Consider the following 27,114-nt stretch of genomic DNA (forward strand, 5'->3'; position numbering starts at 1 on the left):
GTGAAAAAACTGATTTAGTTGACCACATTCTTAATATCAGTGATATATAGCTGATAAAAATCCAAGCAATGTTATTGATGCAGTATAATACTACTAACTACGAGTACTGCATCCTTGCTGTGTTAAACACTTTGCATATTTTAACTAGTTTCATCCTCCTAACGGTCTCATAAGGTACATTTTGCATATGAAGAAACAAAGCCTCAGAGAGAACAAGTAACCTGTTCGAGTCTTGGAATTAGTGATTTGCAAAACAAGGTTTAAAACTCACATCTATCTGACTCTGTGGTCTCCATTAGGGTTCAGATCAGAAAAGGTAATATATAAACAGTATCTTCTGTGTGGTGAGAACACATCTAGAGTGATGTTAGTTCTAGCATCCCATTTCAAGAAGGACATTGTCTGCAAAGTACCTGTCCAGAAGAGAGCAGGTTGCTTGTGGAGCAGTGGCAAGTCCTGATGTGCTACCGAAGACTTGGAAATGCATCTGTTCAGTGCTGCAGACACCCAGGCAGGGACCTGGAAGTCATCATCTGGCATAATGCCGTTATGGTGAAAAAAAAAAAAAAGGTGTTGTTGGCTTCATGAGATTTAATGGCACCATCAGGTGAAATATCAAAGCAGGCTAGATTTATTCATTGTAAGTGCACTGCTTCTTCACTAGAGCTGTCCAGCAAAGAGACAGTCTGCCTTACAGGGAGGTGTGCGCTCTCTGTTCCTATTCAAGCAGAGATTAGATAGCTGTCAGTAAAGGAAGCTGGAGAGAAGATTTCTGCTTTAGATGGGATACTGGACAAAATTACACCCAGAAATGTATCTAGCCCCAAGAGTCTACACCCAGTTTCTGGATTCTGGGTGGCAGCTGTATTTCAGAACTGCAAGGGACACAGCATTCATCCCAGAGGAAATCACCTCGGGCACTGAAGTGCAGGTCAGGTGTGTCCCTTGGAGGAGGGAGACAGACTGTGGCAATTTTGGCTCCCTCTTCTGGAGGGTAACCAGAGTATTAGTCACTGAGAAGAGTAAATGATGACTTATTGGGAGAGGAGGAAAGCCTCCTTGGTACACAAGGTGGCTGAGTTTACAGTGGGGGCTTATTAAATGTCAAATAAATTTAATGAGCTAAATTCACCCGTGTGTCTGCTGCTGGCTCTAAGCCAGAGACTCGAGAAACCATATTAACTCTTCTGGTCCTGAGATTATCAGCTCTTATCCTCGGCCTCCCCGCAGCTCCTCAGTGACCCAGAATCAGTGGGCCTTGCTGGGAAGGATCTGCCTGTCCTGGTCATTGACAGCCACAAAGCAGGGAGATGTTAAGCTTTTTCTGAAATACTTTCCTCAAGAGGAAGCAGCTGTGGTCTACTTTCCTTCTTTAGAAGATAGATGTTCAGCAATAACTGGTTTTTGGAGCAAATCCTGAAAACGTGGTAAAACCCCCAAACACAAAGTGTCAGGAAAGTCCTCCTCCCACTTTTCCAGCCTGCCTTGTCTGCCCTGAGGGTCCTCTCCTGGATTCTTCCTCAAGCACCAGCTGGGCACCCATGACCCCTGCTCTCATGGAAAAAGATAACCCCCCATTGTCCCGGTCTTGGCCCTCAGAAGTAGGTGGGGCAAACCATTTCCAGTGCTCTTCAGCCTTCACTAGTAGGTTTCCTCCAAGAAACTGCCCAGTCTTCAGCCTTTCAGCTACCAGCAATGTGCCTCCCAAACCCACAACTCTGGTTCCACTCTTCTGACTCGGTTTCCAGTCTGCGTTTTCTGACCAGCTTCTAAGCAGCTGCACATTTCATTTGTACATCCAAAGTCTAAAACCGCATGTGCCAACTCTCCTTACAATACGCTTGCTTTCCCAAAGTCCTTCACCTGGTTCATGGTGCCATGTGATTCTAGAAATCTTGGCATTGACCTGGATTCATCTCGTCCTTCCCTAATTCCCCACTTCCCCACGTCTGATTGCTCATCAGCTGCAACCACTTCTTCCTTTGACATTTGTCTTGCCTCTTCTGCTGTTCTTGTATCAGCACTCTGGTTGAAAACTCTGTTATCTTACACCTGAATTACTATTACATAACAACCTTATAACTATTTTTCCAGCCTCTAGCTTCTTCCCCACAACACTACATGCAAATGCTGCAGCCTGCCAGCAAAATGAGCCCCCCAATGCCCCACTCTCAGTACATCCCTCCCCTGCTAATGGAGCCATTGTCATCTCTGTGTGTCCCGTGACATCAATCCCAATTCCTCTATTTGGTGACCAAGGCCTTCCCATGCTTCTGGCCATCACCGAATCCCTCCACATTCAAGCTGGTGTCACTCTCCCCATGCACTGCCAGGCCTCTGCTAGCTGTACCTCACAACGCTCCAGGCTTCTCCCTTTCCAGTGCAATATGATGTGCATGTGTCCTTTCAGGCTCAAGCCGAGTTCTGATGTTTTCAGGATTCTGACCCTGAAGACTGGCATCCATAGCCTCTGCCTTCTCTGGCCTCTGCAGCACTTGAACCCATTTCTAGCTGTGGGCTCCTGATCCAACACTATCCTGCACTGTTCTCCAGTTATTTCGTGTCTGGATTGCCTAAAGACCCTTGTGAACTTGGTTTTGCTGGTAGCTTTCACAGTTCCTAGCACAGTGCTGGTTTGGAGTTCTAGTCGGTGTTGAGGGAAAGGGATGATCAACATACTGAGGCAGAAGATTGGATGAAGTCCCTTTATGTACAGATCTCTAAACACACAAAACCCCTTGTGCTTAAATATCTGGACCAAATTTGGGAGAGTCCCAAAAATGACAATATCTGCCTTGAATCTGGAATGAAGAACAAAATGCCATGCTCCAAAACAAAATGCTCTTCCCTGAGACCTTGGCACACAAAAATATTAATGACTAAATACAATCTAATGCACTACTTCTGAAACCATACTGTGGAATTCTAGACATCCTCCACCAGCTGGGAAGTGCCAGGTTTGTCCTGGCACCCTGGAGCCATGTGGGTATTCACGGTCTCCGCTAAGATGTCCATGGTATTGATTTTGTACTTTCTGAATGCACAGGAGACCTGGAAAGAAGCATTCACTCCTCTGCCTTCAGCTTTCAATCCCCACATATCACCTACTCTTTAGAATGGCCCTTTCCAGCCCTCTTCTGTTCTTCCCGGAGACCCTAGCACTTGTAAAGGGTCTCCATGACTTTTCGAATATACTCTATGTGTCTGAGACATCCCCAGAGCTTGTCCCAGCCTTTTCACCTTTGAGAGCATCCTGATTTACTGATGCGGGGTCTCTGACAATGATCAGAGGTTTCTTCTGCTTCAAGAACTACTCCATTCCATGCAAGAAGGTTCTGGACAGTGGCTAAATCATTTCTCCCCAAACCTAATATATTTAAAGGCTTGGTTCATGTTTAAGATTCGGTAATTCCCCTGAGACTAAGGTCCTCTAAGGCTGTAATTAATCCCAGCTATAGGATAAGTGAATTTTGAGGTCAAAGAACACACATGTCTGCAAATTAGATCTTTCATTGAACTAAATAAATTAGAAGAACATAAAATTAAAGATTTTTCTCTCTTTTGAGGTTCTAATAATCAGCAGTTTAAATCCATACATAACATTTTTATACCAAAGGTATGTAACCTATGATGAAAATAATTGGAAACCATAAAATATAAATATGTTAACAATATTTATATTCACAATAATGATAATATAAAGCATTGTACAGATTACTCTAAAATGCTTTACATTATAGGGATGTATTACATCTGATATTATTACTGCCACTAATAATATTTCCCCAACACTCACAAATCTGAGAACATTTTCTGAGCCCTGTCTCCAAATGTTTGGCTGTGCCCGACTCTGTAGCTGACTTGAATTCCTTGTTCACTGTCTGATGATTCATTGCACTAAACACCATTTTCCTGATAATTAAAAACTGCTCACTGGCAAGTGGGAGCAGGAACAGGCTGATGTAGGATTTATGCAGAAACACAAAATGAGCCAAAAGACAAATGACCTGTTCTGCCTAGCTAACGGCATTTTTTCTCCTCATCATCTTCTAAGATTTGGAAAGGCTAGCTGTACTGCAGGAGAGAGGTCTAAGAAGATGTGCCATTCTGAGATGAGGTGGATGCAGGGGGAAACTTTACATGCTTGGTTGAGGACACTCAACTGAGTCACTCTCCTAATTTAGAACACAGATTTCTGCGCCCCTAAGAGGGGCAACACCAGGGCCACCTTCTCATCCCACCCTATCAGACCTTAGGACAAAGCCATAGAGTTTGAGCCATTTGTTAGACAGATGATTCACTTCTGCAGTTTCCCTTCTTCAGTGTGACAATGCTTTCCTCAGTTTCAGCGAAAATGCATACTGAGTCTAATTGTTGCATAGATGCAGTCATACAGATGTTCTAAATTGATATTACATCACTACTCCAGGCAGACCCCTTGGCTTCTGGTGAAAGGCCTCAGTGACACCAAAGCCCATGGCCACAGAACAGCAGCTGTGCCATCACATATATGTGTGTGCACACACACACACGTACATACATACTTCTTAATTCTACAAGCCAGCAGAGCAGCAGACCTCTCTTTGTTAGTAAACTGCACCCACCTTCACAGTGCAGACTTTCTTCCATGTGTGTGCACTTGTTTTCACATTACTGGCCTGAAAGAATCCTGGCACCGTTAAGAGATGAGCCCTTTCCCTTCTGGGAATAGCTCCTTCCTTGAACTGATTGGGGCCAATATCTGTAAAACTCATTAACTCGGAATCCTTTCCCATTCATCCTTATGTATGTCTTTACTTGCAAACCATTCATTACCGCATATTCTAGATTGTTTAATTAGTTTCCATGGAAGAGTTCCTGTAGGACAGCTTAGCATACATCGTTCAAAAGCCCTTGATCTAAAATAACAAGGTAGTTATTTTTAAAGGAACTAATATAACCCTAAGTGGCTTACAACCCCCACTGCCCACCCTCTGCTTGCTTCCTCTTCCTACCTCCCCAAACACTTCCTAGAACAATTTACTGATGATATAACAAGTCTATCAGTCAGTGAGTCATCACTGTACTTCGGACACTATGCTAGGTATGTCGTCAGCAATATGTTCGTTAATCTCACAGCCACCTTGGGAGGGAGGTGTTACCTCCCTCATTGGCAGAGGAGAAAACCACGCTAAGAGATGTTACATTATACAGGGCTAATAAAAGGTTTTGGGGTCCTCACCTCATCTGTGGGTCCCAGCACCTGGGCTCTTTACCTCCTCTCACCACAGCACAGAATTTGGGAGAAATCACAGCTTGTTGACACTGACCTGCTGTCCCTTTTGCATTCTGAGTGCATCTGTTGCTGCCAGTCACACACCGGCTGACTTCCACCTGCGGCATCTGTGTTTCTTTGCCTGACTGCTTTCTCTGGCCCTGGAGCCTCCCTGCCCACCTGTACAGCAGGCCAAGCAGCCTCTGACCGATTGTGTGGAAATATCACAGCTCTCCTGACCCCAGGGCGGGCCAACTGTGAAGCATGTGCTCACCTATACATTGTTTAGATGTGAATCTCAGCAGAATTAGGCCTGCTCAATGACCCACAGTGGCTTGAGCGCGTGCCTCTTACAGGCTGCCTTCCTTTCCCTATCTTACTTCCCTTCTCATCTCAGGTACTTCTTGGGATCACCACCCAGATAAGCCAATTGCTTTCAAAAATCTTGTCTCAAGGACTGCTTCTAGGTGAGCCCAAGGTAAGATAGGGTGGCCTGGAGATGCTGACCTGGGTTCTCTGTATGCTTCCAATCTGGTTTGGCTGTTCTTACTCTTGTTCTTCATAACAAATGAAAAAGGCCTGGCACCCCATCTCTGTTTTTCTCTTGGTCCACTGTTATTAAAGCAGAAGTCTCTTCCTACACACACACATCCCTCATACCACATCCTAGGGACTAGATCATTCTACATAAACATGAGGATCTCTCAGCTTGCTTTGTCCAAATTTCGGTCTATACATTCCAAAGTCAGTGATCTCCCAAAGCTTTCAAGGAGCCCTCTACAATGGTATGGACAAGGCTAAAACAAGAGATTTTTACTTAATGACTCAGAAAAAAAAAGTGTTCTTCTGGGCAGGACACCTGGCCCTCCTTGTCTTAAAAAATAATCCCCTCAGTGGTTTGTTGTATCTTCTGTCTTCCTTTGGATTATGCTCTAGTATTTCCAGTCCTTGCCTCGATTGATGACCAAGCAACACCAGTTTAGGGGAGCTATAGAGCCATCAGGAGGTTTTTGAATGGAAAATGTCAAAACTAAGCTGGACACACTGGCTCACGCCTGTAATCCCAGCACTTTGGGAGGCTGAGGCGGGTTAATCATGAGGTCAGGAGTTCAAGACCAGCCTGGCAAGATGGTGAAACTTTGTCTCTACTAAAAATAAAAAAAATTAAAAAAAATAGCTGGGCATGGTGGCAGGTGCCTGTAATCCCAGCTACTCTGGAGGCTGAGGTAGAGAATTACTTCAACCTAGGAGGCAGAAGTTGCAGTGAGCCGAGATTGCATACTCTAGCCTGAGTGACAGAGTAAGACTATCTCAAAATAAAAAAAACCTAGAGCTGAGGGTCACAAGGGAACAAGCTACTGTGGCGAGGGGTGGGGGACATGAAGAGGGGCCAGGTGGTAAGATAGAGCTCACGAAACCTGAGGCCCAACCTCAGCCTTGGACCCCAGTCACTGAACCTAGAGCAAGGTGGCTTTTGTAGGCTTGCCTGCCCCTGCCGACCTGACTGTCTCATGAATGAGACAGCAGTACCTGGCCGAGAAAGCCCCTACTCTTCCCAAGGCTGTGATACCAGACCATGTCATTTGGCCTTCCAAGCCCCAGTCTTTCCACCACCCACCACCATGAAAACAATTCCTGTACTTTGCCTAATGACACATCAAACGTGTTGAAAAATTACATGGTGAATGAATACATTCATTTCTTGGGTTCCAGTACTATTTTTTGTTCCCTCTCCTCTACTTTTTGAATGTGTTTTTTCTGCAATGACAATTCTCTACTTTGTCCCCATGCACACCTATTTATCTTGCCACTGTATACATCGGTGACAAGGTCTATATTCCTTTATGTATTTCTCATTCACCATTTTATTTGTTTTTCATACTTCAGTGTGTCTGAAGGCATGAAGATTCAATCACCATTTTTCTTTCATACCACCTCATTTTTTCCATGTAGACTTTGCTCTTTTCTCTATTAGTATTTTATAAGCTTTCTTCACATTCTCTCTTCTGGTATACCATCTTGGCACTTCCATCCTGAGACTTTTCTAACAGCAATTTCTCTCTTTTTTAAAAAAATCCATCCCCATCCCTCTTGCAGCCCTGTACCACAGCCGTCAGTTATAACCTTAACGGTGGCCTCCACTCAGGAAAGTTGTCAAGTTGATAAATATTGATATCTACCCTACCATTTTACCACCACTTTTCTGCTAATGCATTTGGTTGGCATCAATCAGCTTCCTTGCCTTCTGTGAGCGCCCTGTGTGGGAACTGGTCCCGATCTGTCACTTATAAGTAATCTGCTCCACATTTCATCAAGAGCTTATAAAAAAAGAAGAAAATATGGAGGAGAAGTAGAGGACAGAGAATCAGGCTAGAATGGCCTAGAAGGAAGGGAGATGGGGAGGCCCAGCAAGGGAGGAGAGGCAGAGGAAGGCTGTAGCCTGGGGTGTAGGAGAGCTCCGCCCAGTAATGCCCTTGGTGCTGGGGACATCAGCAGTGCTGAATGACAACCGTGTCCTCTTTGGGATGTTAACCCTGCTTATCTCCTCCAACAAGGCTCCCCAGGGATGAAGATCTACATTGACCCCTTCACTTATGAGGATCCCAACGAAGCTGTCCGGGAGTTTGCCAAGGAGATTGATGTATCTTTTGTGAAAATTGAAGAGGTCATCGGAGCAGGTATGACTCTCCCCTGTCTTGTTTGTGTCCTCCTGGTGTCCAGGCATCTTCTTCCCACCACTCTAGATGCTCTCTTTCAGTATGAAAAGTCATCCCATTAGGAAGAGAGCTTCTACCTTCTTTCTCCTCAGAAGATGAGTCTGAACTATCTACATGTGTATCTAGGACAGAGAGAGAACGTCATTCGGGATCTTTGGGGACCTTGGCCATGGTGGCCAAGCTTGTCTGCTGTTGCAGAAAAGTCAGCTGTGGTTTTATAGATTCAGAAATAACTCTGGAAATGGACCACCAAATGCAGATAAGGAGAGGGGCAGAAGGTACTTAGGTGAGAAGGCTTTGAAAGAAATATACATTTTTAGTATTCCACTTACTAACAATAATATCTCAGTGGCTTAAAGTCAAGATATCTTGCCATACTTTAAGGTCTCCATTTCCTATATACATGAATTTGAAGACAGACCATGATGATTAGAAGAGAAACCACTGTTTCCCAAAGAAAGTCAACCTATAGCTTTTTTCTTTTTTCTTTCTTTTTTTTTTTTAAACAGAAAAGTCTATGGTATAGCTTGTAACAATACAAGACAAATTTCACTCTCAAGAAATGTGTGTGCCCTCATCCCTCTCCCTGCACTGGAATAGAAACCCAGTCCAGCGTAAAACTCACTGCCTGAGTTGCTCTCGGGAAATCATACCTAAGACTGATGTAGAATTTTCATCTTCCTTTAATGAGTTAGTTAGTTGAGTCAGTTTGGTAATGGACCCAGCCTTATTAATGTAAATGAGATAAAACATCTTAAAATATCACTAAAAGAAACCTAATTCCTGCCTCTTTTGAACCTTCCTAAAAGATGTGTTAAATTTGTTTTATTTTCTTCTACGACATTCTTCGTCTTTTCTTCCCCTTCAGTTCTTAGCCATTGTCCAGGCTCTCTTCATTAATGTGCTGTCATCTTTTTTAGGTTCTTGGATCTAGAAGTGCTTTATTCATGTCATTATTGGGAAAGCCATGGAATTGCCTCTCTCAATAATATTTTAACTCAATAAAATATGTTTAGTCAAAGTTTTGCAGCTACTTCATATATTATCTTTAGGGGGAATGTCACCATCCTTCTGTTCACTGCTCTCTTAATGCACTCAGGGGTCAAAAAGCCATCTGTGAAATTGGAAGTCACATTTGAGAGTCTGCCCCATTAGGCTGCCATCTTCCTGCTCTGGTTTCTCTCTTCAAGAGCTTCGTCCTCACACTTTTTTCAGCATCACTGTGGTGGGTGCTGGGAAATGACACACCACCTGCTCCCGCCAACCCCTCAGGAGTTTCAGCTGGGTCACCAGAATCATATCCACATGAGTTTATACATATTTCCCATTGACTTTTGCATTAAGCATGTTACTGAACCATGACTTTCACTTCTGTGCAGATAATTTTCTCTTCCTCTTTAGATGCTGACATATTTAAGGATCATGCCTTGGAAGGCTAGGTACCAGATAAATTGGATAACTTAGGGGCTCAGATTTCTCCAGTAAACTTGAAAGAGTGTTGGGGAGGCGGGCTTTTGGGCCTGTACTCTGTTTGCTTGCGTTATTAATTGTTGTTATGGCTTGTGGTAATGGTGCTAGTGACTTTAATGTTGTTATTTATGTCATGTGCTTAGAGCGATGTGTTCTGGACTGTATTTCATCCCAGGGAGCACACATCAACACCCCCCTGCCTGCATTTGTCAGGAGAGGAGTAAAGAGCCTTCTCACTTTATGACCCTGCTGGATAGTTACAATTTGGGGTGAGCTCACCAGCTGCTGGATACCCATAAAAGGACAATTGATAGCTCTGCCCCATCCTTCACCTCCATTTGTGCCTAGCATTTGCCAGTGCTGCCATGTCTGTGCATTCTGCTCAGAGAAGGTTCAGTCCTCTCCATGACTCACATGGTATTGGGGAGAAATGATGCATTTAGTAGTTTCTGTGATGCCCAATAGCATGGTATAAAGACCTCTGCCCAGTTACTGAACACTCTCTAACAGAGACCCATCTCCTTGCAATTCAGAATATCCCAGAGTGAATCCCTATGGAAATTATCTTACTATGCATAACTTCATGTAATTTTAACAGAAGACACTCCTGCAGGGAACCAATTTTTCTCCAGGTCCTTTTCTCCTCTGTTATCACTCTCATTTCTCTCATACCTTGCCCCACTGAGGCTGACTCTTCAGTACTAAAAGAGCTGACGTGAAGGTCAAATTGTTTCAAAAGTAAGGAATCTGTTAAGGTAAGATTTATACCATGTAACTGGCAATGTTTCTCTTAGCCACTTGGAATACTTGAAGCAAGGGGAAAGCTTGGGTTGCAAATGGCAGCAAAACATGAAAAGAAGAACCAGAAGTCATTTATTCTTTCGTTTTGTTTTGTTGTTGTTATTTGAGACAGAGTCTCATGCTGTCGCCAGGCTGGAGTGCTACGGCACAACCTCGGCTCACTGCAGCCTCCACCTGCCGAGTTCAAGCGATTCTTTTGCCTCAACCTCTCGGGTAGCTGGGACTACAGGCATGCACCACCATACCCTGCTAATTTTTGTATTTTTAGTAGAGACAGGGTTTCATCATGTTGGCCAGGATGGCCTCGATCTTCTGACCTCATGATCTGCCCACCTTGGCCTCCCAAACTGCTAGGATTACAGGCATGAGCCACCATATCTGGCTGTTATTCTTCTTTTATTTTTTCCTCTCCCCCTCCCTCCCTCCTCTCTCCCTCTTCTTCCCTCAAGCTTTTACTGAATAATTCTTACATGCTGGACATGCAGAGGCGAATAAATAGACTCAGAGGTCTGACAGATTTAGTGGAAAAATCAGGCCAGTAACAGTTAATTATTTCACACCATCCACACAGGCATGTATTATGCTAAGTGTGGGGCCAGCACAGAGCAGCATCCAGCTTGCTGTTCTGGGAGGGGCTGAGCATAGCAGGAAGGCTCTGCAAAGAATGACCTTTGGCCTGAGCCTTCAAGGATAAACACTAGTAGAAAAAGTAAGTTTTTATGAGGCATATGAGAGAATGAGACAGTGACAGAAGAGGAAAACTAAATGATCTAAGAAGGAAAATGAACATGACCTTCCAGCAGTGGTGTGCTGGACAGCCTGCAGTAGCATGCAGAAGCCAATTATGCACGTCTGTTTCTATCCCCATGTTTAGTGACATCGTGTTGGTAGCTTGACATCAGCTATAGTAGGAGTATTTACACTATGGGAACTGGCAAATGCTACACATCATGAGCCTGCTCTCTGCTCTCTCGCTTTCTTTCTTTCTTTCTCTCTCTCTCTCTTTCTTTCTTTCATTCTTTCTCTTTTCTCTCTTCTTGACATCAACCATAGTGGGAGTATTCACTCTTCACACTATGGGAATTGACAAATGCTACAAATCATGAACCTTTCCTTCCTTCCTTCCTTCCTTCCTTCCTTCCCTTCCTCATTTCCTCCCTTCCTTCCTCCCTTCTTCCTTCTTTCCTCCCTTCCTCCCTCCCTTCCTCTCTTCCTTCCTTCCTCCTTCCTTCCCTCCCTCCCTCCCTCCTTCCCTTCCTCCCCTCCTGCCTCCCTCCCTCCCTCCCTCCCCTCCTTTCATCCCTCCTTCCTTCCCTTTCTCCTTCCAACCCTCCCTCCCTCCCTCCTTCCCTTCCTTCCTTCCTTTCTGGAGAGCTGATAGTTGAACACTTATCAGCACACCTCCCATCCCCCAGACTACATAAAGTTATTTCAAAGAGGTTTCAGAAGAACTACCCTGCGTCTGCCAGATATAGAGCCAGAGGAGAAGGCTTGTTGCAGGAGGGATTAAGTTTAGAGTTCAGAAAGATCTTTATTCGTTAAACATTGCTTCTGTGCCTGTGACTGTAAGGTGGGGGGCGGGGATGCTGGAAAAATACACTCATTGTGTAACAGATCCTGCCATGCAGGGGTTATTGTCTAATGCACAGACATTCAGTGCCACTCAGTGAGAGGAAGGCAGCGCAGATGAGGGCCCAGAGGTTGTGTAACCCTGGAGATGGGAGAGAAGTTTTGATAGCAGGAGAGGACTCAGGGAAGAGGGAACAAAGGGGCCCCTGAGGTTGTGGAGGCTTTGGATGGACTGACATTATGTGGCACATCCTAAGAAGAAGGGAAAAGAAGATTGCTAGGGAGGGATTTCCTGTGGGTAAGTATTGAACACTAAATCTGGAGAATCAGGCCAAGATCTAGAGATCCAGAGGCTGCCATATGAATTTGATCTCATAGAAAACAGGTTTCATAGCAGGATGGGTGAAAGGACTAAGGTTCTAGGGAGCTGAATCTTAGAAATGCTGTGTTTGGATTGGACTGGAAGAGGGTGATGGCAAAGGATGGGCCAAACCTTGGAGGTGTGAAGACCAGCTATGGGTTTTTGCTTAGATGGCATGGAGAGGCTTTGAGAGGGTTGATACTAGGATCAAGGCTGTATTTAAGTGACTAAATGTATCCAAACTGGGATATACCCAAATGAATGTGATGAATGCAGTGACTAGTGGGCTTGGTGCCTGGAGTTAATGGGAAGTGGTAGCACAGAGGCTGTGACCAGAAATGAGGGGCATCAGGTTACGGGAGAGTGAGGCTGCCTGGCATCCAGGGTGTGGGGAATGGCAGTTGTGCATGTGAGTGAAGACCCGTGGAGGAAAATTAAGAAACTGCAAGGCTGAAGAATTGCCTGAACTGCCAGAGTTTCTCCTAAAGTTGTTGCAAATGTTGATTAAAGAAATAAAAAGATAATAATTTTGAGCCAGGTGTGATGCCGCCCAAGAAGACAATAATAAATCATTAATTATGAAGTAATTATTTGTTTAATGTCCATCTTTCCTCACAAGTCTCAAAGTTCCATGGGAACAAGGGAATGTATGTGTTTTGTTGGTCTGGTACCTGGACTAGTGCATGGCACTTAAGTGCTGAATTTGTTGTATATGGCAAATGAAAGTAGGTCCTTGGAGGGAGAACATGGCAGTGCTAAAAATATGGAGAATTAGGTGGTGTTTAGGAGAATGAAGAGAGACTGGAGACATGGCATGAGATCATGAGTCATTTGACGCTCTGAAAGTGGCCCAGTGGCCCAGTGGAGTGAAGGAAAGCTGACCCTTCCTCTTCTCCCTGCAGATACTGAGAGTAATTGAAGCATCTTTACAGAAGACAGCAAGCAGTTCACCCTGGTATCTTCAGAAAATATCAGCTTATTGTTACCATGAGTCTAATAGGCGTCATCTCATAAGTCAATTCCCATGCATTGGTTAATTCTAGTCAGTTTGATTAGTAGACTTGCCCAGAGCATGAGCCAGGGCTCTACAGCTGGAATGGCACTCCTGGGTTGTGCAGTGTGAAACCTGAATAACTGTAGGCAACAGCCCAAGCATGACTGTCAGTGCATGCCTATGTAGGTGAAGGTGTCACCAGAAGTCGTTAGCGGAAAAAGACATGCCATTTGTATTTTAATTAATAAATACATTCTCCTCTGACTTTAGCAGCTATTGATTCAAAATTTCCAGGAATGGCTGATCGTATGGAAGAAGGAAGCTTGCAGTGAAAGGGCTGGGTGAGAATAGTTGGGATGAGGGAATGTGTGATACATGTGGATGGGGATGGAATCATCTGTGAGGCCAACAAAGGCCCGGGTTTCCTTGGGGACGGTTTGGCAGAAAGGTCACTTGCAAATTTGACAGTCCTGGTGTCATTCAGAGTACAGATGGGAAGCATGAGGGTAGCTCCACACTGAATAGAAGTTAGAGCAAGAAGCATTTCTAGGAGAGGGAATCACAGACATGTCTCCGGGAACATAGTCAAAGTAGCTGGCGTGTCTTGAACACTCACCGTGTATCTGACAATACTCTACATTCTTCACAAGCATTGTCTCATTTAACTCTCTTATTGCTCTGTGAGTTAGCGCATATGTATGTGTATGCAGGTATATTTTCTTGTAACTGGTAAGGAAATCAACATTCAGAGGATAGCTTGCCGAAGTGTGTGCTGCCAGTTGAGTTTATGCTAGAGCTAGAATTTAAACCCAGCTAGAGCTGATCTAGATCCGGAGAATGTAACCCTCATGTGAATGGACCCTTGGGCTGTTGCAGACAGTTACAGAGTGGCTAGCTGCCACTCTCGCTGCTGTGGATATAGATGTATATACACACATATGTGATTTATAGGTATGCAGTTGTCTAATAACTATAAAAAGCTACAAGAAAAGAGGAAACCATTTCCTCTCTCTCGATTTTAAGTATTGTGAATACAGTGGATGTCAAGCAGGTTCCATCTCGTGCCAACTCCAGTGGCCTAGTAACGAGTATCTGAGGAACTCTGATGAAAGGGTGAGGATGGTTGTGGTCAACTAATAATGTCTATCCTCCGTGCAGCGTCAGGAAGTGGTGGACTGTGTACTATGGTTCTGCTCTCCCTGGTTTAGCCATAACTCACTTATCTTGCACAGGCTAGTGTGTTAAAACTTGCCTGAAATCATACTTTAAAACCTAGTTTAAATGTATTCTTAAAACATTCCATTTCTGGTGTAAGCTTGAATTAGTAACTAGAAGCTCTGCTTTCCTTTTTTTCCCCCAAGGCAGTTTTTGACTTCAAAATGCTGCTTTTAAAAAAATGTGCAATTGTGTGTAGATTTGAGCTGCTTGCATAACCAGCAGCTACTGCTTGAAATACCTGCTGGCAGGTGAATGTTTCGTTTCAAAAATTGAGAATTCTTTTCTTCTGATTTTACATTTAATAGTCGAGGCATTTAATGCTGCTGAACCACTTTTTCTCTCTTCCTCATTTTGTCAAGGAAGGTAGGAAAGAGGAATTGGCAAGGAGCTGAAACTTGTAGGGAATAATTTCAGCAGCTGTCTGGGAGGAAACGCATAGGAATTGGTTAAGTTACCCTCAGCTGACAGCCTTGAGGGCCATGGTTCTCAAACCTATGAGGCAGGCATCAGAATCACCTGGAGGCTGCTAAAACCCAAGTCACAGGCCCCATCTACTGAACTTTTGATGCTGTGGGTCTAGGTGGGGTTTGGGAATGTGCATTTTCTAACAACTTCCTAGGTGGTACTGATGTTGCTGATCAAGAACCATAGTTTGAGAACCACTGCTGAGCACGTTTGCCGCTAGACTGGCCTACAGCTGGATCTGGGTCCAAATCATGTAGATGTTTGTCTATAGGAGAGGATCCAAGGTCAGCCACAAAGATGTGTGCCGATCAAAGTCCAGTAGGACCAAAATTAGGCTGGTTGTATTTACTGTCAATAAAGAATCTTCATGAAAAGAATTAGCCACAACCACTACCCAGCATAAGCATTTCCTATAAGAATCTGTCTTAAATATAATGTTAACTCTTGAATTGCTGGAAATATTTTCTAGGTATTATGAAGTTTTATTAAAAATGAAAACATTATGGACATGATTTGGAGCTCATGTGAAAGGAAGCTCTTTAGAGTTCAGATGATGGCAAATCAGAGTACCACAGACATCAAGTCCTGGCCCATAATTTCAGGAAAATTATCGAAAAACAAAAATAATTTCTTGAAGGTGCTGTATTAAATCAAAGTCAAAGATCACAGGTGATAGCAATTTCTTAGATTGTGACACTGGGTCTTGATTTCCTGTTATTAAAATAGCAGTATGCCCATCAGCTCCCACCTGTCTATAAGGCTATTGGCTGTGGTGTGCTCAAGGGCCAGAAACCCCAGACTTTAGCATCCTAGGTTTACCTGGAGACACCCTCCATGCCCAGGCATCTGGCAGGGAAACTTCGCCATGACCCCTGGCAAAAAGCTCTGGTGTGTCTTAGATCAGTCACCATAAGTCTCACAAGGCTGCAGAAACCTACTTTTCCTCTCTTTTGTCCTCCAATGAGGCCTCCACTCTGCACTCCCCCCTACACTACCTACCTCTACTTTGTCTTTTTAAAATAGGCCTGGTGCAGTGGCCCATGCCTGTAATCCCAACACTTTGGGAGGCCAAGGTGGGCAGATCACCTGACATCAGGAGTTTGAGAACAGCCTGGCCAACATGGAGAAACCCCGTCTCTACTGAAAATACAAAAATTAGCCGGGAGCAGTGGTGCACACCTGTAATACCAGCTACTTGGGAGGCTGAGGCAGGAGAATTGCTTGAACCCGGGAAGTGGAGGTGGCAGTGAGCCGAAATCGCACCACTGTACTCCAGCCTGGGCAACACAGTGAGACTCTGTCTAAAAAAAAAAATAAAGCCTGGGCATGGTGGCTCACGCCTGAAATCCCAGCACGTTGGGAGGCCAAGGTGGGTGGATCACGAGGTCAGGAGTTCAAGACCAGCCTGGCCAACATAGTGAAACCCCGTCTCTACTAAAAATACAAAAATTAGCTGGGCACGGTGGTGGGTGCCTGTAATCCCAGCTACTCAGGAGGAGAATCGCTTGAACCCAGGAGGCGGAGGTTACAGTGAGCCGAGATCACACCACTGCACTTCATCCTGGGTGACATGGCAAGACTATTCTCAATAAATAAATAAATAAATAACCACCCACAATTGTTTCCAACAGTTTGTGGTTTACAAAGCACCTTCTCCTAGACTTCTCTCAACACCTTGTTAGTTAGGCAAGACAGTTGATCGCTTCTTTTGGTTGAATAGAAATGAGAAAGCTAAGTTCTGGAGAAATGAAGGGTCTGCCAACATCCAGTGACTCAGGTGTGGTTTGGCAGTAGACGTGGAGTTTCTTCCTCCACTCACTACCAGTTTTCCTCCCAACTGCACTCGGGGGGCTACTTGGTTACAGGGGTGAACATAATCTCCTAGTGAGGATTAGATATTAAGTGGCATCCTTTCCAGTTAGTGCTTTGAAAACCTCCTGGCTTGGAGAATATGAAGACATTTCTTTGCCAGACAGGAAAGGAGTTCTTTTTACAGAATTACCATCCTTTAAGTCACTGCAGAGCAGATTTCTGAGAGCAGCGATGCCATGACCATGAAGGTAACCAACCACAAAGCCCACCATGCCCTACCCAAAGAAGGCATGTTTATATTTTATAATTTTAAAAAACTGTATGATGAGTTTTTAGACTTGAAGACCAGTCAGTTTTAGACTTGAAGACCAATGAGTTTTTAGACTTGAAGACCAAAAGTAGTTTGATTCCATCAAACTACTTTTCTAATTGGAAAAATGTTATTTAATTTTTAATCTTAGTTTTTAAAACTTTCTAAAAGTAGTCCATATCCTCTTCATTGATTTCTTCCTTCCTTCTTTTCTTCTTTTTCTCCTCTTACATCTATGAAAACCACATTATATGCCAGGCCCAGTGCAGTATGAGGCCGCCTATATGTGTGCTTTGCTTAGTATTCGGAAGTACAGAGATAAATTTCAGGTGCGCCATGGCTTTTGGCAGGTCAAGAGTTCCTTTGAAAAGTGCTTGGATGGTTTAAGCCTATGGTTTTCAGCCTGAGCAGCATGTGAGAATCACTGGGACAGCCAGGCCTGGCTTCGTGGACCTGTGACTGGTGCGTTTGCACGGGGCCCGTGTTGAGAGGGGCCTGCACTTGGTTTAATGCTCTGCTGTCACAGTACTGAAATTCTCAATAATTTTTGAACAAGGAGTACTGCACTTTTACTTTGCACCATGCTCTGCAAATTATGTAACCAATCCTTTGGGCAGCTTTTAAATAGGTCAACGTGCAGGCTATATCCAGACTAATTCGTCAGAATCTCTGCAGTGAGGTCCAGGCCTCTGCACTCTGTAAGTCTCTTCAGGTGATTCCAGTGGGCAGCCAACTTTGAGAACCACTGAGGTAGAACAGAAGTTCTTGACTGGAGTCTTCCTGTGTGTTGCGGGGGACATCAGATTCACTTGGAGCACTTTTGTAAACTCCACACACTCATATGTAGAAACTGATAAATACACTGATTTCCAAATTCTGATGCCACCTGACTCCCGGCAGGAAGCTTACGGGAATGACATCTGCCTATGAAATAATATCACTTCTGCTCTCACCTGGATATTGAGTTGCTGTGGTAGTCACTATATATGACTTGTTTGAACCTGTGCACTTGGGGCACGATGGTCCCTGAACTGTAATTTCATATCTATGTAGCTTTATTGCCTGTGGTCCTGCTAACTGAGGCATAGCTATTGGAGGCCATGTGGCAGGAAGAGAGGGGCATGGGCAACAACCCTGGCTGTGACTCCCAGCTCTGTGATTGGGGCATGTTTTCCTTGTCCCTGAGTTTCCCTATTATTTAAATGGCCATAGTAACACCTAACTCACAGGGGTGTTGTGAAGACTGAATAAGTCACACAAAGTACCTAGCACAGTTCCTGGCACATAGTAGGTGATTAATAAATAGATATTTGTGTACTGCCTCCTCTATTAAGACATATTAGCACACCCTTACCCTCAACTATCAGCTCTGGCTTTTTCCTAGAAGAAAATAGAGCTCATTATTATGGCAACAAGGAAGAAATACTAACCAATATTCTTCCATTAGTATAAGTATCAAATATGTAATTTGTATTCATTCATCTCATAGTTTTATGTATATATGCTATATATATACTACATATATACATGCATAACCATATCTAGTCACCTATATACATACATTCACATATATACACACATACATATATATACATAAACATGTATGTGACGGGCCTATATTGTCCAGTACTTTTCTTTAAATTTTACTCATTTTAATTACTAAATAAATTAAGCCACTGTAGTGTGTGTTTGTAGAAGATGATGCTGCAGTATACATGTTTTTAACACACAAATTTAAATACTGGTACTTCTACTTCTAGATAAAGCAAAGATAGGATCTTCAGCAGTTTGCACCCAAGAGCAAGCAAGGCAAAAGCCAAGCATATAATAATAAATATGATACAACAACTTTTGCTGGCATGTCTGCTCTGTGCCAGGCACTACAGTGGAGTGGATGTGCAAGCCACAAACATGAATGAGGCTTGGTCTGACCTCATGCAGTTCACCAAAAGAGCATATGATTCAATATGGAAATCAGTGTGCAGGAGCAGTGGTGCACAGCTGTAGTCCCATCTACTCAGGAGGCTGAGGCAGCACGATCGCCAAACGGAGGAGCTTGAGTCCAGGATGGGCAACATAGTGAGACTCTGTCTAAAAGAAAAGAAAAGAGAAAGGAAGGGAAGGGAAGGGAAAAGGGAAAGGAAGGGAATTACTGGCTTTTCTAATATGGCCAGTAATTTATCTGATTGTTCACAGGTTGCTCCATCATTTTCTCCCAGGAGCAGAAAGTGAGACAGAAAGGTCCTCCAGCAGAAAGCCATGTCTCTCCTGTCAGGCCTTTGACACACATTCCATGCCACACTTACAAGTAGACACTTAACTGCTTCACATGAAAGAATCGGAAGTTACGAAGCCAAGTTAAATTATAAAATAACTTTTGAAATCACATTAAACAGGATTCAACAGATTTTTTTTTAGGCAGCTATGCAATAGTGTCACCAAAATTGTTTTTACTCTTGGTGACTTTACTGTGAAAATGTTTCAATGCTGTGGCACACACGGAGGTGTGCAGCTCATATCTGTTTGGAGAAATAACTTGCTATTCCCCTGCCAAAAGTGCAGTTAGCTGACAGCCTTCAGCTGCAGCACCTTCAGGGGTGGCCCTGGCTTTCCTGCAGAGGCCCAGCTCCTCCCAGCAGCCCCTAGCCAGTGATTGAGCATGGCAGGGATGTGAGGGCCTGGCTGCTTCTGCAATGGGAAATGCTCTGACTCTGCCTTTTGTGTTAGCTGGGATTTCATCAGGTTTGCATGGTGATCTTGGGCTTTCTCTGCCCAATCCTGCTTTCTTCCCCTTTTGTGTTTCAGAAGTGAACCTCTTCCCTTCCTAACTCCTCAGTGTCTGTTTACTGGGGCACCCAATAAACACAAATGCTTTCCCAGCAATGTAGGAATATAAATGGTATATATCTCATCCAGAGGGTCAAAGTACCTGAACATGTCCCATATCCCCTGAATGTTCTTGCACCAGGATCCGTTAAAAATGAATCATGATCCTGCCAAAGTGAAACTGACCATTTCATTTCAATTATTCAGCTAGACACAATGGAAAAATTAAGTGTGGGGAGAAACAAACTCATATATTCTGAAATTCCACTTTAGTTACTATTTCTCAATTTCTTTTCTTTTTCTTATTTATTTATTTATTTTGAGACAGAGTCTCACTTTGTCGCCCAGGCTGGAGTACAGTGGTGCAATCTTGGCTCACTGCAACCTCCACCTCCCAGGTTCAAGTGATTTTCCTGCCTCAGCCTCCCAAGGTAGCTGGGATTACAAGCGCCTGCCACCACACCCAGCTAATTTTTGTATTTTTAGTAGAGACAGGGTTTCACCATCTTGGCCAGGCTGGTCTCAAACTCCTGACCTCGTGATCCACCCACCTCGGCCTCCCAAAGTGCTGGCCAGACTATTTCTAAGAACCAAGGTAAGGAATGTACTTTAGTAATCCTTTTGTGTTTGCCATAAACTGGTTACAGCCAAGACAGTATAGTCACAACGAGAGATCACTATTTCAGTTTTCACCATTTTAATCATACCTTGAAGCACCATTGTTCTCCATTAGATACCTTCCCTCTTGGTTCCACAGACTGAGAAGGAAGAGGATATTAATGGCATGTTTGCTGTTGCAGGAGAGTTCGGAGAAGTGTACAAGGGGCGTTTGAAACTGCCAGGCAAGAGGGAAATCTACGTGGCCATCAAGACCCTGAAGGCAGGGTACTCGGAGAAGCAGCGTCGGGACTTTCTGAGTGAGGCGAGCATCATGGGTCAGTTCGACCATCCCAACATCATTCGCCTGGAGGGTGTGGTCACCAAGAGTCGGCCTGTCATGATCATCACAGAGTTCATGGAGAATGGTGCTTTGGATTCTTTCCTCAGGGTAAGAGCAACTCAGGGACTTGGATGATGCACTTGGATGCAGGTGAATGGTGGCTGGGGAGAGGGGTTCCCTGAGCACAACCTACCATTCAGGAATTGCCCAATCCAGTGTGAATGGGCATTGGAGATGTTAGCAGAGATTTGTTGCTAAAAGAAGAGAACAAAACAGGGCTTGTAGGATCCTCAGGAGGAGGATGGCATGGAGCAGGGCCTTGACAAATGCTTGTTGGATGAATAAAATGAATAGAGAGGGGCGAAGAATGGCCATTGGCATCTGCATGAATCACAGAGATTGAAGAGACTTTTGGCGGCTGCATAGCCCTGTGTGATTCATGGAAACATCCGCAGCCATCTCTGCCTTTCACCAGCACAGCCACCCTCCCAGATTGCTCTCTCCATTTACAGGTTCAGAAGTAAAATGGGTTGCCATTTCCTGATGCCTGGGCCACCTGCCCTCTGAGGAGGCACTGCCAGGCAGGGAAGGGGAAGACTGCATCACAAGCATCCACGGGTTATTTCTGTGGTTGGTGAAGATTCCCAACCAACTTGCAGCAGAAGTGGGGAGTAGCTGAAGGCCTTTGGCTGGGAGACCTGTAACAGATTGTTGTCAGAATATGCCCAAAGTAGAGCCAGGCCCACAAGGGAACCGTTTTTATTTCTGTAGGGTATCACAGAGCACCTAGAGGAAGGTTGAATGAGAATGGCTAAGATGCTGATGTCAGGGGAGTGGAAGCTGACAGCTTCAACCAGGAAGCAGAAACTGAGAGCAGAGGGTCCAGTGGGCAGCATCAAAGAATGGGCAGAGCCTTCTGAGCAAGGACTTCAGGGTGATACCCAGCAGCTGGCTACACACATGACCCAAGCAACCAAACAATAGCTGTGGCTGCAAATTAAAGGGTCAGCCATTGAAACATTGCTGGGATCACTGCTCTGGCCAGGCCCTGTTCTGGATGCTGTCCCTATAGAGATAAAGGAAACCTTGCTCTAATGAAACATCACAAATCACCCCCAAGACCTCAGTGGCTTAGCACAACAACTATTTATTTTGCTCGTGAATCTGCAATTTGGGAAAGGTTTTGGAGGGACACCTCTAATCCACATGGAGTCAGTTGCAGTAGCTTGAGGGCTGAAGAATTGTCTGAAGGCTCCTTCATTCAAATATTATGTGGTCAGTGCTGAGTATCGCCTGCCACCTTTCTATGTGGCCTGCTTGGACTTCCTTAGAGCAAGCTGGATCTCCAGAAAAAGCATCCCAAGAGGAGAATGGGGAATCTGTATCACTTTAGTGACCTAGCCTAGGAAGTCACATAGTGTCACTTCCAACATAGTGACAGGCCCAGATACAAGGGGAGAAAACAGACCCCACGTTTTGATGAAGGGACATCAACTCAGTGTCTTCTTACACATAATAGGTGGGAGATCTCGTTATGTTCATCTTAGAGAGTACAGCCTGCCACAAATGTAGCCCCTGCTTCTGCTAGTGCCCAAAGCTTCTAGCAATCATTTGCCTATCTTATATTTTCTCCCCATGAGTTAAGTACATATGTAGTAAGTGAAGTTCTCAAATCTTCCTGGAGAATCCAGGGAAGGCTTCAAAGAGGAGGAATAATTTATCTGATATTGGAGAATGAGGAACTTGCCAGGCGAGTGAGGAAGCAGGCAGGTAGGCTGATGGAATGGCAAAATATGAAGGCCAAAGTAAGTGTGGACCTGTTTGGTAATATGTCAGCAGCTGCATGGTAGCTCCAGCACTCAGAAACAGAGCTTAGGGACTGTAGTGTAGAAGGGTAGCTGGGAGACTTGTCTAGAAGCACACTACTGAAGCTACCTTTGTATGACAGTAACAAACTTTTCACCCAGTCTGGGTCATTAGGCAGTAGTGGCTTTTGTTTTTCTGGGGGTGCAGGGTTGGGAGACAACTGATGTAGATTGTTGGACCCATGTACTTTGCCTAGGACAGCCTCCTTGAGGGTATGGGTTGTGCTTTGTATTTGGAAACTTTAGTACCTAGCATACTGCACACATGGTAAATGCTAGTTGAATGAAAAATTATTTCTCAAAGAAAAATGCTAGGGAGTGGCAAGAGAGCTCTAGCCATCCTGTGTGTACCTTATTTCTCACTCACTGTCCTTGCTGCTACCCCTCTCATCAGTGCAAGGCATTGTCTGTGCTTTCCTGGGGACATTCATTTATGATCAGAGATCTCATGAAGATAGTTGAATTAAAGAAGTTGAATAAAGTTGAGTTGAATAAACAGTGTTGAATAAACTTGATTATAAAAGGCAATGTGAGAAAGAAAAGCATTTTCTGGAACCAGTGTCAAGACCCTTTTGGGAGTCATTTATTTCCTACCAGTGACCTGACTGGATTTCACAGAGAGCCACTACTTGATTTGGGGACCGTGATCACACTCCGCCACTGGACTGTGCAGGGGAACAGGGAGATTCATTCTCAGGAGCCTGCGGGAAATTGAAACCCCACACTGCTGCTCTTCCTAGGGCCTGTTTTCATTTCGGGCCCAGATCACGGAGGCATGTTGGACATCAGCATTTCTCATGATGATGAGCTGAGCTTGCAGGGGAAGAAAACCTGGGGGCAAGAGAGGAGCATGGGAAAACAGGAGAAGGCAAGGTACGAAGGGAGTGGTGGGAGCAGGCAGTGCCAGGAGGAGACGGGGAAACGAAGCATTTCTGACTCCTCGCACTGCATGGAGGCAGGTAATCTATAAATCTAATTTCAGCCTTACTACCGAACCCTGGAGCATAGCAACATTAATTGATGTATCTGCTGCTTGATAAAATCGAAAAATAGGTCATCAGTTCAGTTCTACAGGGTCCATCTTCTGGGAAGTAGGATAATTTTAGGATCACTACTCAGAGAAGAAAGGAAAAGGATTAGGCCTCAATTTCTGCAACTGTTTCCTCCCCTCCAACTTCTCCTTTCCCACTGGTCGTAGTGTCTTTGGAGAGTGGCTTCAGCTCTAGCCCTGAATCGGCATCTGAGAGATGCCATTATTCTTCAACGACACGCTCAGTAGATAGTTCATTATTATCCATTTTCTAAAAATGATTGTGCCCTGGATTACATAGCATATAAATCCATAGTTAAATATTTCCTTCTTGGCACTCAAATTCAAGGGATTCAACCTGTTGGCTCTTCCCTAATATTAGGAACAATTCCTGAAGCCATGACCAGTGTCCCGTGGCTTGGCTAACATGGTTCTTGATATGCTCCAATAGGCCTTCTTGCCTAAAGCTTGGCTTTGTGGTTGCTGCTGGTTCTCTCACAAATAATCATAAGTGGAAGGCTCTTGAAAGTCACTGGGTAATGTCAGACGGGGACATCTCTCATCAGAGAAGCTCACTGATGGGCTGAAACTGGAAGGTAGCAACACAGACATCAGGAAGAGAACACCAGACTGGTCCTGAGACCAAGGTTCTGCTTTGGTTTGTGCTATGAGTCACCCTGTGGCCTTGAGAAAATCTGTTAACTCAGTTTCCCAATTTATAACCTAAAGGCATTGAGCTAGATGAGCTTGAAAGTTCCCTTTCAGTTAGAAAAAAGTCTATGATTCATTTTCTTCAAACAAATCAAATAAGGATTTCATTTCCTAAAGTGGGTTTGTCAATGAAAGTTGAGATACCTAAATCCTTCCTGTCTAATATAAGGGCCAGCAAGTGGCTTCAGTGCACTTGCAGAAAAGCAATTTCAGCAGAAAGCACTTCATGAAGGGAGGGAAGTTTAAATCACCTCACCTAAACCTGTATTTCTTCTCTGTACTATATTTTTACTATGTGTTCAGCATGGAGCCAGGTTCTTTCCCAAAGTCACTAAGAAATAAGTTAGCTTTTCTCTGTCTTGTTTATCTTTGAATGTTGCTGTTCATATCTCTAAAAGTTCTTCTTGGAGAATTATGCCAATCAACTGAGCATATGACAGTTAAACATGCCAGAAAAAATCTTAATATGTTTTTATCTTTAAATTTCACCAAGGTTATGAAATCAACAGATGTGACCCTACCTATCTTGTTATGTGGTTCCCTTGAAGATTTCTAAAGAAAATGTATTGCCCATTGCAGAGTCAGCATATTCCAGTGGCAGAAGCATGGGACAGGAGTTAGAAGACCCAGATAAAGGGCCGGGCGCGGTGGCTCACGCCTGTAATCCCAGCACTTTGGGAGGCCGAGGCAGGTGGATCACGAGGTCAAGAGATCGAGACCATCCCGGTCAACATGGTGAAACCCTATCTCTACTAAAAATACAAAAAATTAGCTGGGCACGGTGGCGCGTGCCCGTAATCCCAGCTACTACTCAGGAGGCTGAGGCAGGAGAATTGCCTGAACCCAGGAGGCGGAGGTTGCGGTGAGTCGAGATCACGCCATTGCACTCCAGCCTGGGTAACAAGAGCGAAACTCCGTCTCAAAAAAAAAAAAAAGAAGACCCAGATAAGAGTAGCATCATTAATCAATCATGGTTCTTTTCCCTGCAAAACTTATACCCAGCCTTCTTCTCCACACAGCGTTTGAGGCCACCATCACCAGTTGATCAGAGATGGACTGTCAGTGGAGAAGTGATTTACCATTTTGACCTTTGATTATGGTTATAACTCAAAACCACATAGTGATTTAAGGCTGATCACATACATTTTCTAGGCCTCCTTTATCTTGTTTGTGAAAACAATTTAATATTGCCTGCCTTGCCTACTGCACAGGACCAGTTTTATGGATCAAAACATATTCTGTGAAGTATTTGCCATTCAAAAGTCAAGTGATGGATGCTACCAACATTTATGACTAATTGATCCAACTTTAGGTTTGCATCATTAGGTCTCAACCATGTACTACAATTACAGATGCCTATCTGTCACCTGCTGAGTTCAGCGTGTGCTGAGTACTGGGCTCCCCAAGGACAATGATCCCAGGATGTTTTTCCCACCAGGAAGCCATAAGAACCTAGAGTTCTGGTCCCAGGTGTCCTCAGTCTCTTTCACCACACACATCTGAGGTGCAGGGGAACTGACTTGTGAGTCATTACTAAGGCCCTGCTAATATTAGCAGGGATCATTGCCACCATCTTGGAGTCCACAAGGCACTGAGCTATGGCCCTTCATATGTGTTATCTCATTTAGTCTCAGCAGAACCCTATGAAGAATGGACACTATGTTCTTATTTTATGGATGTGGAAATCACTGCTTGGAAGTTAAGTAACTTGACCAAGCCCACACAACCACTAAGCTGCAGAGCCTGGATCCAGATCAGGTCTGCTGGCTCCAAAGCCTGGACCTTTAACTGTTTCTCTCTTTTTTTTGACCCCAGAAACTATAAGGATGACTAATCTAAATTTTAAAACAAATCAGATCATAAAGAAGCTCTAAGAAGACTTAAATGACTTAAAGCAAAAACGTAGACACATTGCTGCATGCACTTTCAACATTACTCTTCTCAAAGTTGTTTAAGCCACCCCAGTGCTCTCCCCAAATGCCAGCTTTTTTAGAGAGACATTCTGTATGTGTAAACACTGTTGCCTGTACGCTTACAGAGAGGAAATAATACACCGAATTGAAGAAATACAACCCATGTGACTTGTGGCTGAGATACATCTCTGTAATAGATAGAAGTTGCATGACAACTTTCTGAAGGGGCAAATCCCCAGAGACCTAGTTGAGAAAACACTTGGTGCTAGCAACAGCCTGGCTAACTTCTTGAGAAGGTGTTGATTGAAGTGTATTAGTGAAGAGGAAGAGCCGCATCACTCACTGCACATCCAGCTCTCACAGATGGGCAACGTGCTGAAAACAAGTCAGAGTTTCCAAAAAGTAGCTCTGTACTTTCTTTTTAAGTTGCTTGGAAGAATCTATTATGGAGAAAACATACATCCAATCTCCTGGGTGGGTTAGGAGGTGGTTATGGTTAGAGTTAGAAATGGCCTGGAACTTGGAGTGTGTCAAACACAGTGTGTTTGGGAGCCCTTCTACTGGTAGACATCTCCAGAAGGAGGGGAGAAAGTCCATTTTCTCTATTCCTTCAATTGATCGGGGAGCATAGCCCCCAGAACATGGATCCAAGCTTGCAATCTTGCGTGAGGAACTGAGTTTCCAACAGTTCATGCGGTCATTGTCAGACTTTTTGATTGTTGTTGTTGCTGCTCATAAGTAGAGTGTTTTTATAACAGGTCTTTTATTTTTTCTTGCTTATTTTTGCATGGAAAATGTTTTTGCAGGAGCATATGCATGTGAGTGCATTGTGTAACATCTCGCATACAATAGATGCTC

The 27,114-nt window shown here is 44.1% G+C and overlaps 1 protein-coding gene across 2 annotated transcripts in view; it reads left to right on the forward strand.

The window, feature by feature from the left end:
* The window catches only part of EPHB1 (EPH receptor B1), a 434,509-nt gene that overhangs the window by 353,428 nt on the left and 53,967 nt on the right, over nt 1-27,114 (forward strand). For both annotated transcript variants that reach the window (XM_012451172.3, XM_012451174.3), the window contains 2 exons: nt 7,810-7,932; nt 20,598-20,845. In XM_012451172.3, the coding sequence (XP_012306595.1) occupies nt 7,810-7,932; nt 20,598-20,845 (371 nt within the window). The remainder of the gene's footprint in view (nt 1-7,809; nt 7,933-20,597; nt 20,846-27,114) is intronic.

Source organism: Aotus nancymaae, unplaced genomic scaffold (assembly GCF_030222135.1).
Source record: "Aotus nancymaae isolate 86718 unplaced genomic scaffold, 86718_ANA_hifiasm-v0.15.2.pri h1tg000019l, whole genome shotgun sequence".
NCBI lineage: Eukaryota > Metazoa > Chordata > Mammalia > Primates > Aotidae > Aotus > Aotus nancymaae.